Source organism: Rhinopithecus roxellana, chromosome 15, assembly GCF_007565055.1.
Source record: "Rhinopithecus roxellana isolate Shanxi Qingling chromosome 15, ASM756505v1, whole genome shotgun sequence".
NCBI lineage: Eukaryota > Metazoa > Chordata > Mammalia > Primates > Cercopithecidae > Rhinopithecus > Rhinopithecus roxellana.
In genome coordinates, this window is record NC_044563.1 from 58,781,304 (window position 1) to 58,799,987 (window position 18,684).

Below are 18,684 nucleotides of genomic sequence, written 5' to 3' on the forward strand. Positions count from 1 at the left end.
TGCTTTGACTCACTGAAGAGGTTCTGAGTGTACCATCATTAGAAGAGTATGCTGCGGGAGGCTGAGGCAGAAGAATTGCTTGAACTGAGGAGGCGGAGGTTGCAGTGAGCCGAGATCACACCACTGCACTCCAGCCTGGCGACAGAGCAAGACTCCGTCTCAGGAAAAAAAAAAGAAGAGTATGCTGGCAGAGGCTATGCTGCCAGTCATGTGTGCCACTATAAAGGGTATTCCTGTGCTGAGTGACAAATTGGCCTCAATCACCTCTAATACCTCTTCCAACTCTATAATTCAGTGTCTGTGATACTTTTCAATAACATGACCATGACCTTTCCACTGAGTGGAAACAGTAGTTGTTGTTTTATTTTTTTTTTAAACGCAGCCATCTTTGACCAAATTGACTCTCTAGAGTAATTCCCTATTTTCCTTGCTTTTGAAGATGAAGTAAAAGAATCTTGGCAAAGTAAGTGGAAGCCAAATCCAGAGATTTTCTCTAAGTAGACTCATTTTGAGGAGAGGCAGGGAGGTTGGTAGGAATGGATATTGTCTCACTCAGCAGGTCTGGGTTCTGTCTCTACTCTCTACTTATTAGCTCTGTAAGAGAAGTCTTAATATCCTTGTCTCTAAAATGGAACTAGTAATATATTTTGTATCAGATAAAGAAGTGCCTAGCATAGTGGCCAGAACATAATACAGATTCAAAATTACATCCTTCCTCTTGCGCTCTTCTTTATTATCTTGAGAGAATAAAGATTTTTTTGGTCTTATTTTGGTTTTGATCACCCTAGGGGGTCATTTGCGGGGCAGTTTTCTTTTTAATTGTGTGCTTCAAACTGAAAATGTCTTCATTGCCTAAGTATTCTCCTACTCACAAAGAAGTAAGCCTCTTTGTCTTTTTGAGCCAGGGAGTTTGTCTTCCTCTAGCCTTTTGATACTCTGCTATTTTTAGCTCCTAAAGGTAAAGTATTTTCAGAAATAGTCCCCTGATTTCTGTTGAAAGTAATTTCTAATTTCCATATTAATCAAAAAATAGCTTTACATTTCTTTAGTCCTAATCCTAGTACCAACAAGAAAAGAGGATTAGATTGTATTGACATCTGTAAAGCAATTAAAATGTACACATCAAAATCCCAGAATACCTGATCACTACTGCAGCCTTTAGGATACAAAGGAGAAAGGCTAACTTGTGTCCATTTATTCTCTTCACTCTTGACCTTCAAAAAATACAAATACAAAAGGGGCAGGTTTGTTTCTAAGGACAAAGTGATAATTATTTGGTAGGTGTGGAAAAGGCATTGCTTTTGGGATTCCCTTCCCAGTATGACCACTGACTTGCTGAATAATCTTTTTGTTGTTGTTGTTGTTGTTGAGACAGAGTCTCGCTCAGTCGCCCAGGCTGGAGTGCAGTGGCCCAATCTCGGCTCACTGCAAGCTCCGCCTCCCGGGTTCACGCCATTCTCCTGCCTCAGCTTCCCAAGTAGCTGGGACTACAGGTGCCCACTGCCACGCCCTGCTAATTTTTTGCATTTTTAGTAGAGACTGGGGTTTCACTGTATTAGCCAGGATGGTCTCGATCTCCTGACCTCGTGATCCGCCCGTCTCGGCCTCCCAAAGTGCTGGGATTACAGGCGTGAGCCACCGCGCCCAGCCGACTTGCTGAATAATCTTAACCAGAAAGTTACTTCACCTCTCAACCTCTATTTGATTAGCTATAAAATGGGAGAAATCACATTAGGATTGACCTGAGGCTCAAATGAAAAGCAAGTGTGAAAATATCTTTTGTATGAGCAACGAGTGAAATATACATGGTATGTCTCAATGGCAGTCATGTGTCATAAGACTGTAGAGATCCTGAGCTCAAGCGATCCTCCCACTTCAGCCTCCCAGAGTGCTGAGATTACAGATGTGAGCCACCATGCCTGATCAGACTTAATGTATTAACAGTTATAAAACTCCTGGACTCAGGCAACGCTTGAGACCCTGTAATTAATAAATAAATAAAGAAGTAAGTAAGGTAAGAAGGTAAGGAAGGAAGGTAAGAAAAGAAGTAAGAAAGGAAGGAAAGAGAGGGAGGGAGGACCAAATAAAGCTCCCTGTAATGCTGCCTTATATAATATCTGCCAAGTTCAAGTGAATTAAAAATAATTCCACTTGCAAACATTGAAGGAACATCCTATAATTGCCCCTAAAGTGAAAGGCATCTGAAATGACAAAACAGGAGTGTGATTACCTGTGGCTGCACAATTTCTCACATGAAGCTGAATACAGATTTTGGCTATGAGACTGGATCACTTGGCTTCCCAGATTAGACCCCTGACTTTCTTCTTGAGAGGTAGCACGCCTCCAGATTGCTAATTAATTGACAAGTTAGCTACTTCAGTTCTAAAATTAGAAAATGATTAGAGGGTAAAGAGGTGAATTTTCTTTGGAATTGGAAAGGATTTAAGGAAAGGCATATTAACAAAGATACATTATTAAAGCTCCAATATTTACAAATCCCAAAGAAGCTTTTAGGGATTTAGGGATTTAATCTTTGACTTTTAAAACCAGCTTTTCATTGTCAGACAAAATACCAGTGAGCATCTAACAACTGCAGGAAGCAGTGAGACAGGCACTTATACACTGTTAGAACAAGTACAAATTGATGGTCTTTCTAGAAAACAGTATGGCAAAGTATGTGAAGGCTCTTAGCATGTCATATCTCTTCACCTCCGCTATTTCTCTCGTCTGAGTCCCAACATCTATTGCTAGGAGCTTGCAGTAGGCTCTCAGCTGATTGCTATGCTTCTCTACCCCGTTATAGTCTGTTTTCAACACATCAGTCAGAGTGACCCTTTTCAAACATAAGTCAAAGCATGTTATTCTTCTGCTGAAAACCCTATGAGGTCTTCTCATTTCACTCAGAATAGAAGTCTAAGTCCTCACAGTGGCCTGTAAAGTCCTACATGAACTGGCCAGCCTTTTACCTCTCTGACTTCCTCTACTACTACTGCCTCCTCATTTGTTCCCTTCCAGCCACACTGGCCTTTTTGCTATTCCTCCAACATTGTCCCGTATGCTGTCCACCTTAGAGCCTTTGCACTGACTCTTTTGTCTGAAACACTCTTCCTTCAGCTATCTGCTTAACACTTATCATTTCCTTCAAGCGTTTGCAAAAATAATACCTTCTCAATGTGTCTTACTCTGATTATTCTGTTTAATATTGCAGTGCCCTTACCCTCAACACTTTGGCACTTCTGATTCCCTTTACTTTGCCCATTTTCTCTTTTCCATAGCACTGAAGACTTTATGTTTAATATTTATCCAAGGGTACCTTCTCCCACCCTCTTAGAATATAAACTCCACAAGGGAAGGGATCTTTGTTTTGTTCACTGACAAAAGTCCCTAAACCAGTGTCTGGCACCAAGTAGATACTCAAATTGTTGGATGGAGGAACTTTAAAAATAGGCCTACCCGGCCGGGCGCAATAGCTCACACCTGCAATCCTAGCACTTCAGGAGGCCAAGGCAGGTGGATCATGAGATCGAGAGATCAAGACCATCCTGGCCAACATGGTGAAACCCCATCTCTACTAAAAATACAAAAATAGCTGGGCATGGTGGCACACACCTGTAGTCCCAACTACTCGGGAAGCTGAGGCAGGAGAATCTTTTGAACCCAGGAGGCAGAGGTTGCAGTGAGCTGATACAGTGCCACTGCACTCCAGCCTGGCGACAGAGTGAAACTCCATTTCAAAAAAAAAAAAAAAAAAAAAAAAGGCCTATCCTTTAACCTAGAGATTTGACTTCTAGAATTCGTTCCTAAAGAAATAATCAGTCAGAGATTTACTTAGGTTATTTTTAGTTTGTTAGCTATTATAAAAGTGAAATTTTCTTTTTCTTTTCTTTTTTTTTTTTGGAGACAGGGTCTCGCTCTGTCACCCAGGCTGGAGTGCAGTGGCACAATCTCGGCTCACTGCAACCTCCGCCTCCCAGGTTCAAGCGACTCTCCTGTCTCAGCCTCCCGAGTAGCTGGAATTACAGGCATGCGCCACCACGCCTGGCTAATTTTTGTATTTTTAGTAGAGATGGGGTTTCACCATGTTGGCCAGGCTGGTCTCGAACTCCTGACGTCAAGTGATCCTCCCGCCTAGGCCTCCCAGAGGGCTGGGATTACAGGTGTGAGCCACCGCGCCTGGCCCAAAAGTGAAATTTTCAAACAACTAAAACAGGTAATGGTTAAATGATATATCTACATATGGAATATCATAAAGATATTAAAATAAGCCTTTCGAAGAATATGTGATTACATGAGTAATTGTTTATAATGTTAAAGTGAAAAAGTAGAATATATAACAGTGTATACCCCTACCTCATATCATATATAAAAATTAACTCAAATGGATCAGTGATCTCAATATAAGCCAAAACTATAAAGCTATTAGAAGAAAACATAAGGGTCAATCTTCATGACCTTGGATTTGGCAGTGGATTCTTAGATAGGACACCAAAAGCATAATCAACAAAAGAAAAAAAGAGGTAAATTGGACTTAAATCAAAATTGAATTTTTTTTTGCATCAAAGGCAATATCAAGAAAGTAAAAAGACAACCCACAGAATGGGAGAAAATATTTGTAAGTAATACATCTGATAATGGTTTACTATTCAAAATGTATAGAGAACTTCTGCAGTATAACAGCAAAAAGACAAACCACCCAGTGAACAAATGGGAAAATGCCCTGTAATCCCAGCACTTTAGGAAGCCAAGGCAGGAAAATCACTTGAGGCTAGGAGTTTGAGACCAGCATGAGCAATATAATGAGACCCAGTCTCTAAAAAACACAAAAGCAAAACAAAGCAAAAAAAAAAAAAAAAGGCAGGGCATATTGGCACGTACCTGTAGGCCCAGCAGGAAGCTGAAGCAGGAGGATTGCTTGAGTCCAGGAGTTTGAAGCTACAGTGAGCTATGATCCTGCCATTATACTCCAAAAATAAATAATTGTATTTTTAAATTTATTATTATTATTATTTATTATTTATTTTTATTTATTTTTTTGAGACGGAGTCTCACTCTGTCACCAGGCTGGAGTGCAGTGGTGCCATCTCGGCTCACTGCAGCCCCAGCCTCTTTAGTAGCTGGGACTACAGGCGTGTGCCACCACACCCAGCTAATTTTTGTTATTTTTTTAGTAGAGACAGACAGGGTTTCACCTTGTTTGTCAGGCTGGTCTCAATCTCTTGACGTCTTGATCTGCCCGCCTCGGCCTCCCAAAGTGCTGGGATTACAGGCGTGAGCTACCGCGCCCAGCCAAATAATTGTATTTTTAAATGGGAAAATGATTTGGATAGACATTTCTCCAGAGAGGATATACAGATAGCCAATAAGTACATGAAAATATGCTCAACATCATTAGTCGTTAGGGAAATGCAAATCAAAACCATATTGAGATCCCACTTCACACTTACTATAGGATGGCTATAATAATAATAATAGAAAAGAACAAGGATTGTTGAGGATGTAGAGAAATTTGAACTCTCATGCATTGCTGGTGGGAATGTAAAATAGTACAGACATTGTGAAAAAGTTTGGTGATTCCTTAAAAAGCTAAACATAGAATTACTATATGACCCAACAATTCTACTACTTGGTATGTATACCGAAGATTTGAAAACAGGTACTCAGACAGATGCTTGTATGTCATTGTTTATTGTACCATTATTCACAATAGCCAAAAGGTGGAAACAACCTAGGTGTCCCTCAACAGATGAATGGATAAAGAAAATCTGGCATATACACACAGTGGAATATTATTCAGCCATAAAGAAGAAGAAAGTTTTGGTACATGCTACAACATGAATGAACTTTAAACACATTATGCTAAGTGAAAGAAGCCAGACACAAAAGGACAAATAGTGTATGATTTCACTTACATAAAATAGGCAAATTCAGAGAGACAGAAAGTAGATTAGAGGTTACGAGGCTGAGTATTGGGGGATGTATTGTTAATGGTTACAGAGTTTCTGTTTGGGATGATGAAAATGTCTTGGAAACAAATAGTGATGATAGTTGCATAACATTGTAAGTGTCATTAGTGTCACTGAATTATATATTTAAAAATGGTTAAAATTGTAAATTTTATATTACACATATTTTACCATGATAAAAAAATTTCAAAAAAATCCCCCAAACCGAATATAGTATACTGTGGTGAGCTGGAGCTGGTTTGTGTAAGCTCTTGAGAGCTGATTGTGGGCACTTCTTCCAAGCTACTCATTCAGTGATGTTGGTAGCATCAAATTGGTCATGGTGGAAGCATTTATGCCATGGCAGTTGGCAAATGCTGCAAAGCAGCTCCCATTTCCATCCCCTTCGAGCCTGTTGTTAAATATTTACCAGCACACCACTGAATATATATGTATAAAAATGTGTAGAAAGCCATCTGGAAAGATAGATGTCAAACTGTTAATGATGTTACCTCTGGGGAGGAGAGTAGTATTGTGGCAGGAATGTGAAAGTAAACTTGAACATAAAAAGTGTAAACTTCAATGTTACTTCCATTGTTTGTTGTTGTTTTTTTTGGGGGGGGGGGGGCGCGGGGGAGATGGAGTCTTGCTCTGTCGCCCAGGCTAGAGTGCAGTGGTGTGATCTCGGCTCACTACAGCCTCCGCCTCCCGAGTTCAACTGACTTTCCTGCCTCGGTCCCCATAGCAGCTGGGACCATAGGCGCCCACCACCACGCCTGGCTAATTTTTGTATTTTTAGTAGAGATGGAGTTTTGCCATCTTGGCCAGTCTGGTCTCGAACTCCTGACCTTGTGATCCACCTGCCTCAGCCTCCCAAAGTGTTGGGATTACAGGCGTGAGCCACTGTGCCTGGCCACTTCCTTTTTTTTTTTTTTTTTATGGTGAGCATATAGACATATTTCTTGTATCGCTTTTAAAAAATAGACCAAAAAGTCTGCATATATTGGGATTTTGGTATTGGTAACTTTTCTCTTGAGAGGCTGAAAACTGGTCACATATGCTATCTGAAATAGCCCATGGAGGGGCTGAAGGCCAAGCCTAGGACTTGGATTCTATTTCCTCAAAAATCTGCTTTTTTTGTTTGTTTGTTTTTTGCCTAACTAAATAAGCGTTTTCTTATCTCTCTGTAGGTTACCCCACAGCCTATCCAGCAGCTGCCCCTGCCTACAATCCCAGCCTGTACCCCACCAATAGTCCCAGTTATGCTCCAGGTAAAGAGAAAATGGGGACCTAGCAGTGGCGAATGGGGTAGGAAGGGGGACTCTATATGGAAAAACAAAACCACTTGCTGGCCTTTTCCTGTTCTTAATTGCTCCGGGCCCAGCCTGTCCAGGCTTGATTTTCCTGGGAGTCCCCTCTGGGAACTGGGACAGTCAGCCTCAGGGTGGGGGCGGGAATAGAATCTCCTCCACTCTGTCTGGGACTTAAGGTTGACTCATCTCTCCCATGCTGGAATATCTGAGACCTGCATCCTCCTCATAGAACCTTTTCTGCTCTCCCAAGCAATGTCCAAATTCATTCTCTGCTGAGTTTTCCCTGAGGCTGCCACTGGGACACACATACACCTTGGGACACACACACCTTGGGGCACGCACACACACACACCTACACACCTTGGGGCACGCACACACACACCTACACACCTTGGGGCACACGCACACACGCTCTTGCCACCAGAGGGTAAAGAGCTGGTTTTCAAGCTGAGATAAGCTACTTGTTTTTCAAAATTAATAAAGGCCCAACACTTGGATTGAGGTTGAAATGGGTTTGAAAATGTTGAAAAGGTTTTTTCTATTTTGAGCTCGGAGCATTGCAGCAGTCTTAGTTCTGATCTTAACCCTCATGCTCAGTTGGTGCTCTAATACTTAAGAGCAGGAGAAAGAGTATGGGCTCTGTGGTTAGAAAGTCCTGGGTTTGAATCCTGATTACCCAACTCACTAGTTCTAAGGCCTTGGGCAAGTCACCTCACCTCTCTTAAGATTCAAATGTGACTGCCTGCCTCAGGGTTGTGGATGGTTTTATGTAAGTTCCATTTACTCAACAAGTATTTGTTGAATGTCTTCCATACTGGGATAGAAAAATTAAAAGATGCCATCTTTGCCTGCCTGAAGTAGCTCCCACTTGGGAATCTGGCATATAAACTCATTGCAGTACTAATCTGCTAAGTATCGTAAAAAGGAATACGTATAAGGGAAGGAGGAGGGAACAACAGTCTGCCTGGGGGTGAAAGTGTAGGGGAGGCTTCAGAGAGTGGAGAACAATAGAGATTTGAAGGAGAAGTAGAAGCTGTTCTTTAAGCACACAAGGAATAATGGGGATTCCAGGCAGAGTAGAGCATGGGCAGAGGCTTAGAGATGTGAGAACATGACACTGTGAGGAACGTAGTAGTAGAGGAGTGGTTAAACTGTGAGCAGCTAGATGAATCTGAACTGTAGATACACAAGGGCCGGATTTGGAGAGGCCTTGAATGTCCTGATAATACGCAACAACCCCCCGCCCGGCAACCCATGCCATTTTCTTGTTTAGCACTTGTCATTATAGAATTAGAAAGCTTCAAAAGACCTTAGAGATCCTCCAGTTCAACCTCTTCTCTTGACAAAGGAGAACCAAAAAGCAGTGTTTTGTCCCAAGTTACCCAGTGAGTCAGCATTCGCATAAGGACTAGAATCTTTGGCAGATCTCCTGACTCTCGTCCTATGCTTTTCTCTGCCAATCTAGTGTTTATTCTGCTGTCATTCTCTTTCTTGGGGCTTACTTAAAGGAGGAAAGAATACAGGTTGTCTGAAGACCTAGATTTGAGTCCTCACTCTGTCATTTCCTAGATTCACAACCTTAAAGTCACCTGACCTATCTGAACCTCATTTCCCCCATCTCTAAGTAGGAATCATATCATAATTATACACACACACCATGAAGTTATCACACAGCCCCTCTTTTTGGGACAAACAAGAACTATTTTATGTAAATAGGTGATGGTATCCCCTAAGGTGCTTACATAGATGTGTCATTTCACAGACATTTTGACCCACCCTGTTGTGCCCAAGACACTTTGGAAGACCTTGTAGATGACTCAAACTTGAGGAAGCTGTAATCACTGCCTTTGGAAAGCTTATGAAGGGAGCAGTGACACATGGGCTAAAGTTCTATAATGGTATCTCAGCATTGGTTTTATATTTACCTTTAGTCAATATGACATATAATATTTTCCCCAAGATCTATGATAGAAGACAAAAATAATAAAAGCTACAGAAATTCTCTGATAATCAAATTTGGTAAGTTCTAAACTACAATGGCTTCAAGGATCATGTATATCATATATAAATAAATGATTTAAATTTAAGTGCTATGAGATCTGTGAACTGACTTTGTAAACTGTCTAGACTAAAACAAAATGAGTTGTTGCAGAAGGTCAAGTAAGATCAAGAATTAAGAAGATTCATTGTCTTTCTAGTCAGGAGGCCATCAGTGACCTCATTGGAAGCATTGTCAGTGAGGTGGTGAGGCTAGAAACCAGAGTGCAGTGAATCAGGAGTCAAGAAGTAGATTTAGCATATATAGCCTATTCTTACTAGAAGCCTAGCTACCAGGAAAGGAAAAACAAAAGGACACTGACTAGAAGTGAATGTAGGGTTGAAGGAAGGTTTTCTCGGATATGAGTGTGGGGTACTGATAGGAAGGTGCAAGTGGAGAGGACAAGTCAGAGACACAGGAGAGGTGGTGCCAGTCAGAGCCAGGCCTCCACAGAGGCTGCTGTAGGGGTGCGAAATCTGGAGCTCAGTTCTCTTCTTTGGTTTGGGAAGTTGAGTAGCGAGTGGAGACAGGGTGCCTCACGCAGGAGGGCAACTAAAGGAAAGACTAAAGGAAAGGTGACAGGTAGATATGCTTAGAATAAATTGACCAGTGGAAAGTGGAGAGTTCTCATCTAATGACCTTGATTTGCTTAGACAGAGGGGAGTAGGGATCAAGGGAGGGTTCTTAACCAGGGAGGTCAGGATGTGAGAGCCTCACAGGAAGGAGTAGGACTGGAAACTACCAAAAGATAACAGAGCAGGGTCACACTGGGGGCCCATCTGAATGGTGGAGGCTGTGAATTTGTCCAGGCTTTCATGCCCAGCACTGGGCTATTTTCTCATAATGTTGGATTATGGGATTGTTTTAGAATCAGTTTGCCAATAAGTGAAAAGACATGGAATAAATAGCTACTGTTTATTGAATGTTTTCTATGTGTCAGGAACCGTTTGAAGTTCTTTATCTATATTAGCTTGTTGCATATTGCAATAAACTTTTCAGGTTGGTACCCTTATTATCCCCATTTTCCAAATGGGAAAACTAAAGCTTAGAGAAGTTACATAACTAGCCCAAAGATTCAAGCCCTGCACCTTGCCACTGTGCCACATGAGCTCTTAACTGCTACACTGTAGTTGCGTCAGTGGGCCAGAGAGAAATTAAGGCATTAGACTGGCTAAAGAGGGAAAGGAGTGCAGATAGGAGGAGGCTGAAACTGTAGGGAAAAAAAGAGATTGAGATTGAGTACATCCTGGCATGTGTATTCAGCTTTAATTTTAAAACAAGCAAAAAGTAAGCCCTCATCTAACTTGATTTTCCCCCATTTTGTTTTTAAAAGTCAACATATTTCTACTAAAGTCACCCAGACTGTTTTCTCAAAAACGCACAAAATCCACAAGAGAGGGTAATGTTAGAATACTGTATTTAAAGACCCCAAACTCGGAGTTGAAAGACCTAGGTTGTAGCACTAGCTTTGCTTCTGATTTTGGTGTGACCTTGGGAAGATCCCTTTCCCTTTGAGTTACTCACACACACACACACACACACACACACACACACACACACACACACACAGAGCATATTTTGGAATGCTGGCCTCTGGATTCACAGTGCAGGTTTCCTGACTGTGGGAGACTTCCTACCATGGAGAAGCTGGCTGAAGGTCAGAGAGGACGATGTAGGTTACTCTCACCTTCCTGCCAGAGCCAGCCATTTGTGATGCAGAGAGGTGCCTTCAGAAGGAACCAGGCTCTTAGGTTTAAATTTCTTTCAGCTGCTTTAAGGAGACCAAGAAATTGCTTGAGAGAAAGCTATTTTTAGCAGCTCTGAGTACCCTAAGATGTCATCTGTCCAGGATGCAGGGAAACATTTCACTCTTTTCATCGGTTCTGAAAGCAATGTGGGTATTTGGAGCTTTTTCCCAGGCTCTTAATGATTTCAGGGATCTTATTTAAGAACTCTTTGGCCCCATAAGAGGTAGGAGCCAATCAAGACTTGGCTTTTAGAATCTAGGGACCTATTAATGGTAACCTGGCTTGAAAATAAATGAAGGGATGGATAAACAGATTAACTAATACAGATAGAAATAAAATAACCTCCTCATGAGAATCTGTTGACAAAAACATTTTCCCCTATTGTCTCATTTGATTTCATAGCATCCCTATAAAGTAGAAATGCATTATTCCCATTTTACATGCAACAGACTTGGAGAAGAGTAGGGAAAAGGAATTTGTGCTTTCTGAACAGCTGCCCTGTTCCAAGCCCTGCACAAGTCATGTTACAAACGTTCATTTTTACCTTAGTCTTGTAAGTTAGGCTTCCTGCCTCCAACTTTGTTCAAACAGGTTAAATAAGTTGCCCAAAGTTATACAGCTAAAAACCAGTAGATTTGGGAGGGCAAGGAAGGAGGATCCCTTGAGGCCAAAGGTCAAGACCAGCCAGGGCAACATGATAAGACCCTGTCTCTACAAAAAATTAAATTTAAAAAAATAGGCAGGCTTGGTGGCACACACCTGTAGTTCCAGTTACTTAGGAGGCTGAGACAGAAGGATCACTTGAGCCCAGGAGCTGGAGGCTGCATTGAGCTATCATTGCACCACTGCGTTCCAGCCTGGGCAACAAAGTGAGACCCCGTCTCCAAAAAAAGCAGTATAGCTGGGATTCAAACCCAACTTGTCTGACCCCACAACCTGTGCTCCTTCTATAGCACCACAGTGACCCAGAGGCTTCAGGGATGGAGTGCCTCTGCATTGGTCCTATCTCAGAGGTTTTACAGACAGCTCTTTAGAGGCCAAAGATGGTGATATTGTCTCTGAACCTTCACTTCCTCTAACACAAAGTCTCTGTCATATGTGAAATCCCTCTGCAGTTCCTGGGATAACTGAAATGTATTGTAACAGACAAGCAAAAAGCAGGAACTTGGGCTTGTTCACATCCAGGCAGCTCTGGGTCAGCTGCCTGGAAGACACTATGGCATCCAGGGGCTCTCTGCATTGAATGGACTTTCCCAGATGACAAGTCTGTCACCCTCTCTAGGGTAAAAGTGCTTCACATCTTTATTTACTGTTTTTGTGAAGCTGGGGGGAAACTGCTATTGGAAAACAAAGTCTGTTTATGTAACTGCAATGTATACAACTTTGCACAAATTCTTAGTGGTAATTTCAACTAACATTTCTATCCAACAGAGTTTCAGTTCCTGCATTCAGCTTATGGTAGGAAAGCTATTTTTCCTCATCTGTATTACAGCCTATGAATGTGTTATCTCGTAACAATGGTAGATCCCCTCTCCTCTCCTCCCCAAATCCCATCCCCTAGGCTTGGGCTCCCCCCCAGGTGGCTCAGCAGCAGTTCCTAAAGCATGCAGGAACATGTCTGATGGTGCCAAAATCATGGGTTGGAGACACACATGAACCGTCCCTAGGGCAGCAGCAAAGGATCGTGGCATTAAAAGGCGTCTGTCACCCTAACCTGGCTGCTGAATTCAAACAAATGAACAAAAATTCCAGGACCTGCATGCAGCTCCTCAGTTGGCTTTGTGGCAGCCTCTGTGAAGGAGTACCTGGATTATGCCTATTAGAACCCAAAAAACTAGTTTGCCCCAGGATCAGATTTTCCATCTCCATCGGCAGTCTGACATGTTTGAAGACCTGGTTGACTTTAGATACAATCTGTTCCCTTAGCCCAGAACTTGAGCTCTGGGCTCATTTTCCTAGAAGATGCTGAGAGGTGGGGAGAGAGGGGCAAGCGTGCTAATAAATGAGGGACCAGAACTGGGTTCTCTGGACAGTGTGGACTCCAGGCCCAAGGCACCACGGGAACTTCTGGGCACCTGTGAGGGTCCCAGCAGTATAACTTGACTAGGTCCTTTTTGTCATAGACAGGAAGGGACCATGGGAAGGACTTGCAACTTTCACCACCCTCACCTGGGCTGTTCAGGAAAATGTTTTTGTAAAATCTCTGCACCCTTTCTCAACTTTTAACCTTGAATTATTTGGATGCTGGAAATTGAATTTGTGTATCACGCATCTGTCAGGAGATGAGCTGTGAAATTTCTCCTTGCCACTGCTGTGGGCTGTGTGATCTTGGGCAATTTACTAATGTCTCCAGGCCATAGATAAATTGTTTAATTTCATATGATCTCTGAGGTCCCTTTAAATGCTAATACACTGTCCTCTTATAATTTTATTACTTCAATTTTGTTAGTCACAGACCTGTTTCTCATATAGTCATTTTTTGTTTGCCTCAGGATATGTGAACCTGGACAGAAGGGTGCATAAAAAGTTAGAGAAGTTCTCATTCTTCCCCTTCCAGTTATAGCATCTGAAATAGATCTGCATAAAGAATACGGATGGAGCTCTTCACTTTATAAAATTCTGTGCCAGGCCCTAAGATGGCCCTTTGAAAATATGAAGACTAGTAAGACAAGGGGCTTGTTCTCAAGGAGCTCACAGTTTAGTGGAGAGAAGACATGCTATTAAGTACAGGTGCTTCCAAGAATCACGGGGATTGGGATAGTCAGTTTATAGGGATGCATGAGAGAGCTGTGTTTAAGGGGTGGGGAGAAGGAAAGGCTTCATAGTAGGTGTGAGTCTTCAGCTCATGATTGATGGATTAATTAATGTTACCAGATGGAGTTTGGGGAGAGACATGCCAGAAGAGGTAGCAGTGTGGACAAAAACATGGAGATGTGAAGCTCCTTGGCATATTCTGGGAATGATAAGCAGTTTCTGTGGCTGTAGTATGGGCAGGAGATTGACAACAGTGAGAGAGTCTAGAGAGGTCATTGGGACAAGATGATCATGGTGGGGCACTGAGTGCTACACAGGAGTTCAAACTTTAGCTTAGAGTCAGTGGAGAACTATGGAATGTTTTCAAGAAAGGGGATTTTATGATTAGGTTTAGGTCTTAGGTATATTGCTCTGAATGCAGCTTGATAATTGGAGGGAGCAGATTTAACATGAGGAAGCAGTTGCAATAGTTCAGATGAGAGATGATGAGAGCTTCAAATTAGAGCTGTAGCCTATAACTTTGGAGATGGAAGAGGGGACGGATACCAGAACTAGAAGTTAGAAGACTGGGTGACACTTTATTTTTGACCCTCACATCAGTACTATGAAGCAATCAAGGAGTGATGATTATTGCCATTTTATGAGACAACAAAACTGAAGCTTAGAAAGGTTAAGTGACTTGCCCAAGATCCCACAGCTATTAAGTGGCAGAGCCCAGGCTACAACTCAGATTTCCTGACTCAGTGCATTGTTCAGGATGATGGTCCCTTGCTGCCTCGTCTCCTTGTAAATGTGCTTAACAGATTGTTCAACTGTCAGAGGGCGTGAGGGCCCCGTATCCAGGAAAGTGAACAACCCAGCACCTGGATGTGGGCAGCATGCTGTGACTGGGCCCATGGCCCTTCACTGCCAAGGGTTCTCTCTCTCTCTCTCTCTCATTTAATTGAGGGATAACACATAGACAGCAAAGTATATAAAGTACACTAATCTTAAGTGTACAGCTTAATGATGTCTTTACATATGTATATGCCTATATTTAACTACCTCAGTTCAAAATACAAAACATCTCTAGGAAGTGGTACTTTCCAGGCACGCAAAGGCAGGCATGCCATTCTGAGCAGCCTCCTCTGTGACCATGCCTCTAAAAGCTTCAGTTGGAAAATGTCTTCATCCCACAACTGAGCTCTGAATCGCTCCCACCAATAGAACAGGTGACTTTAGAATTATATACAGAGGGGCTGGATCACATGGTACAACTAACTAATGGGGAGGTCAGGTTGACAGCTAGTATTTGTTTTTTGATGTGTTTTCACATTTATCTAGTTATTTAAATTATAAGGATTCAAACATACAGAGACGTACAGAAAACACTAATTCATTTTCTTTATAATGAAACCAGAAGAAAATAAATAAAAATATTTTTATTCAGAAAAATATATAGTATAGTTCACGTCATCAGTTGGAAAAGACATAGTAACCAAAGGCACAGTCGCACTTGCTTCTTTCCTGGTTAACCTGGAACATTATTTTACTATGTATCATGCTGTCTTGTTCACTCCCTGGTTGGCGTGTGGCTGTGTTGCATCCCCAGCTAGACCATAAGTACCTTGTGTGCGGTGACTGTGACCCAGGTGTGTTCCCTCCCACCCACGGCGCTCCCCTCAGTGCTGAGTGCAGTGTAGGCCTCAGTCACTCTTTGGATAAAAGAGTGATTTACTCTTTTGTAAAGAGTAAGTTAAGTTAGACTTACTAACTTTAATGGTCACACAGTCCTTCAGGCTAATGTCAGACTTTTGGCTTATGATGAAAATTATGGTAAAGTATATACAACTTGGAGGAAAAAATTTGAATGAAATAGAACCTCCAAATTCTCTAAATTCTTACAGCCAAATTCAGGCCTCCTGCCCCCTGATGGTGTTCCTGTGGGGTCTTAAGGGCATGGGCTTGCTTTATCTGACTTTTCAGAGCTACATGTTGTACTTTTTAGAGAGTTGTTTTGGGTGGCCACTGCTTTCCAGCCACATGTGTTGCAGAGTCTAAATTTGGAGACATGTTGATAAGATTTTTTAACACTGATTGGATTCTTTACCCCTTTCCTGTTTCCCACCTCCCAAAGAAAAGAAACGCAAAATGATTGTTTAAAATGGACTCTTCTCCTCCTGCATTGTCTGCAGAGCCATGTCTTGATGTCCAGGAAAGGCCCTGGGCTCTATATGGAGTTCTGCTGAGTCTCTATTTCTCTTAACAGAATTATCCTTTTAGTGTGACTTTCCTGCCCATGATTTCCTTCTCATTTCTCAGCATCTGCTGTATATATCGCAGGCCATTAATGCAAACACAGAGTCAGCCTACAATAGCCATACTTCTAGTCTTGGTTCAACAAAAACAGCACAGTCCTTGACCTTCTCTGGCCCCAGTACTTCTGGGATAGAAGGAACCAGAGGTATTACCTGTTACCTGAATGGGCAGAGAGGGTTACGAGATCTCTCTAGAGGTAGAACGTCCTTGTCCTGGTGGAATTAGAGAGTGTATAGGCATACTTTATTCTCATAACACCCTGTCTTAATCTCTTATTTAAATGTTTTAAGTATTGCCAATGCAGCCCCCACCTTCTGCTAATATACTATGTAACACCCTGTATCCATGACCCCCCCCCCCAAGACTTTATTTGAGTGGAAAAGATGTTGCTAAAATTATTCTTTTTACCATAAACAGAAATTTGAGTCAAGAATGTTTCCCCTCTAGTGTTTGAAATTATAACAAGGAAAATATCTGAAAAGTTAGGCAAGTCCCACTTCAGAACTCTTGTTTCTTTTCTCCTTCCCCCTCAGGATACCATGAAGGTAAGTTTTTTTAGTCACTCCCCACTTCTAAAACCTATCATCCTTCAGATGTCTCGAGCTGAGCTTTGAGTCAGCCTGGGAAGTCTCTGCACATCTTAAACTGGGCCTCATCTATATTTCATACCTACCCCAAATGTCATATGTGCTTTCTTAATGGCCCAAAAGACCACCTCTAATTTATGAGGAGATATCCCACGTGGGGCACCCAGTAACACCTGAGTCGGAGATATTCAGGGGTATGCAAGAAGTATGTCTGGCCTCAGCTGGATGTACAGGAGAAGGAGTTATTAGCAAGGAGTACCCCACTGGCTAACTAGGTTCAGTGCAGCACAGTGCCCAGTGCCTTTTAAGCTACCATGGCCACAGCTCAGTCCCTTCAGAAGGGATGGTAGTCCAACAAGGTTCATGTAATGCGGTCATTATTTGTGGGCCTGTCTTTGAAAGCAGCTTATAAATACACCTCCAGATGGTATTTCAGACAACCAAGAGTGTTCAACTGATCTGGTGAACACACAAAGGCTCCCACGTTGCTACACATTAATGGGAAAGTGACTGAGGAATATATCGGAGCCTTAGGCCACAGTGTCAGGTAGTAGGAGATGGCATTCATGGGCATCTTTGTGGTTTTAGTAGTAGCTAGAAAATCCTGACTCTTTTAGTATAAATTCAGATTTCCTTGATTTCAATCATTTGGAAACATACTTCAGCATTCCTCCTAACCCACTCAACCATCTCAGAAAGGCTGAACCATCCTGTGTGTCTGAACAGGCCCCTTGGGTTGTATGTTTCTGTCCAGCACAAGACCCTTGCTTTGTGTCTGTGATTGGTGGTGGCCACTTCTTATTTCTGCCTAATGACATTCTTGTGTCTTCCCTTAAGCAACTCTGCTGATGAAACAGGCCTGGCCACAGAACTCGTCTTCCTGTGGCACTGAAGGCACCTTCCACCTCCCAGTGGACACCGGGACCGAGAACCGAACTTACCAAGCATCCTCTGCGGCTTTCAGTAAATACAGCCTGTCTTCTTTCCTTGTTCCCCTTGGTTGGGACTGATTTGTTTCTTAGGAAGAAAGGAAAGGGAGCTTTTAAAAATGACATTTATGAGATAAATACTGTTTTAAGAGGTTCTTTTACCCAGGCAAAAAATTGGCCCTCCTTATTCAAGAAAGGTCATCCTCTTTGATCATGCACTCAGCTTTGGGGAGACACAAAGCACTGAGGGAGGGAGAAGGAAATACTCACCTGGCCAACAAGTTGTTTGGGGAAGGACTGTTACTGCTTTTTAGGGGGAAAGGACAGAGGGCACATTTTGAAGGTCTGTGGGTCTTTGGACAGAGAGGACTCCCCCTCTAGCACAGGGCTTCTTAGTCTCAGCACTATTGACATCTAGACCAAATCATTCTTTGTTATGGGGGCGCTGTCCTGTGCATTATAGGATGTTTAACAGCATCTCTGGCCTCTACCCTACATGCCAGTAGGAAAGCCTCATTGTGACAACCAAAAATGTTTCTAAACATTGCTAAATGTCCCTTACAGGGCAAAATTGCCCTCTGTATGAGAAACACTGCCCTAGTGGAAGCTGCACTGTGGGACCAAGATGTGTATGAGGAGTCTTCAGGGAGGCCAGAAACCAGCTAGCCAGTCAGACTCATCATATTCATCCTGAGGCTCAGTAGGGTAACTGATGTTGTCACCTTCACATCTAATTTTTAACACAAAGTAGTTCCACTGGGGAAATGAGGACCAATGTTTAGAAATTACTGAGTGGCGGCCGGGCGCGGTGGCTCACACCTGTAATCCCAGCACTTTGGGAGGCCGAGGCGGGGGGATCATGAGTTCAGGAGATTGAGACCATCCTGGCTAATATGGTGAAACCCTGTCTCTACTAAAAATACAAAACAAATTAGCCGGGCGTGGTGGTGGGCGCCTGTAGTCCTAGCTACTCAGGAGGCTGAGGCAGGAGAATGGCATGAACCTAGGTGGTGGAGCTTGCAGTGAGCCAAGATTGTGCCACTGCATTCCAGCCTGGGCAACAGAACGAGACTCC

At 42.6% G+C, this 18,684-nt stretch overlaps 1 protein-coding gene across 3 annotated transcripts in view; it reads left to right on the forward strand.

The window, feature by feature from the left end:
• FAM168A (family with sequence similarity 168 member A) overlaps positions 1-18,684 on the forward strand; it is a 209,294-nt gene that overhangs the window by 172,279 nt on the left and 18,331 nt on the right. For 2 of the 3 annotated variants that reach the window (XM_010366843.2, XM_030917334.1), the window contains 2 exons: positions 7,133-7,213; positions 17,518-17,643. In XM_010366843.2, the coding sequence (XP_010365145.1) occupies positions 7,133-7,213; positions 17,518-17,643 (207 nt within the window). The remainder of the gene's footprint in view (positions 1-7,132; positions 7,214-17,517; positions 17,644-18,684) is intronic. The other variant, XM_010366844.2, reaches the window with a different exon arrangement.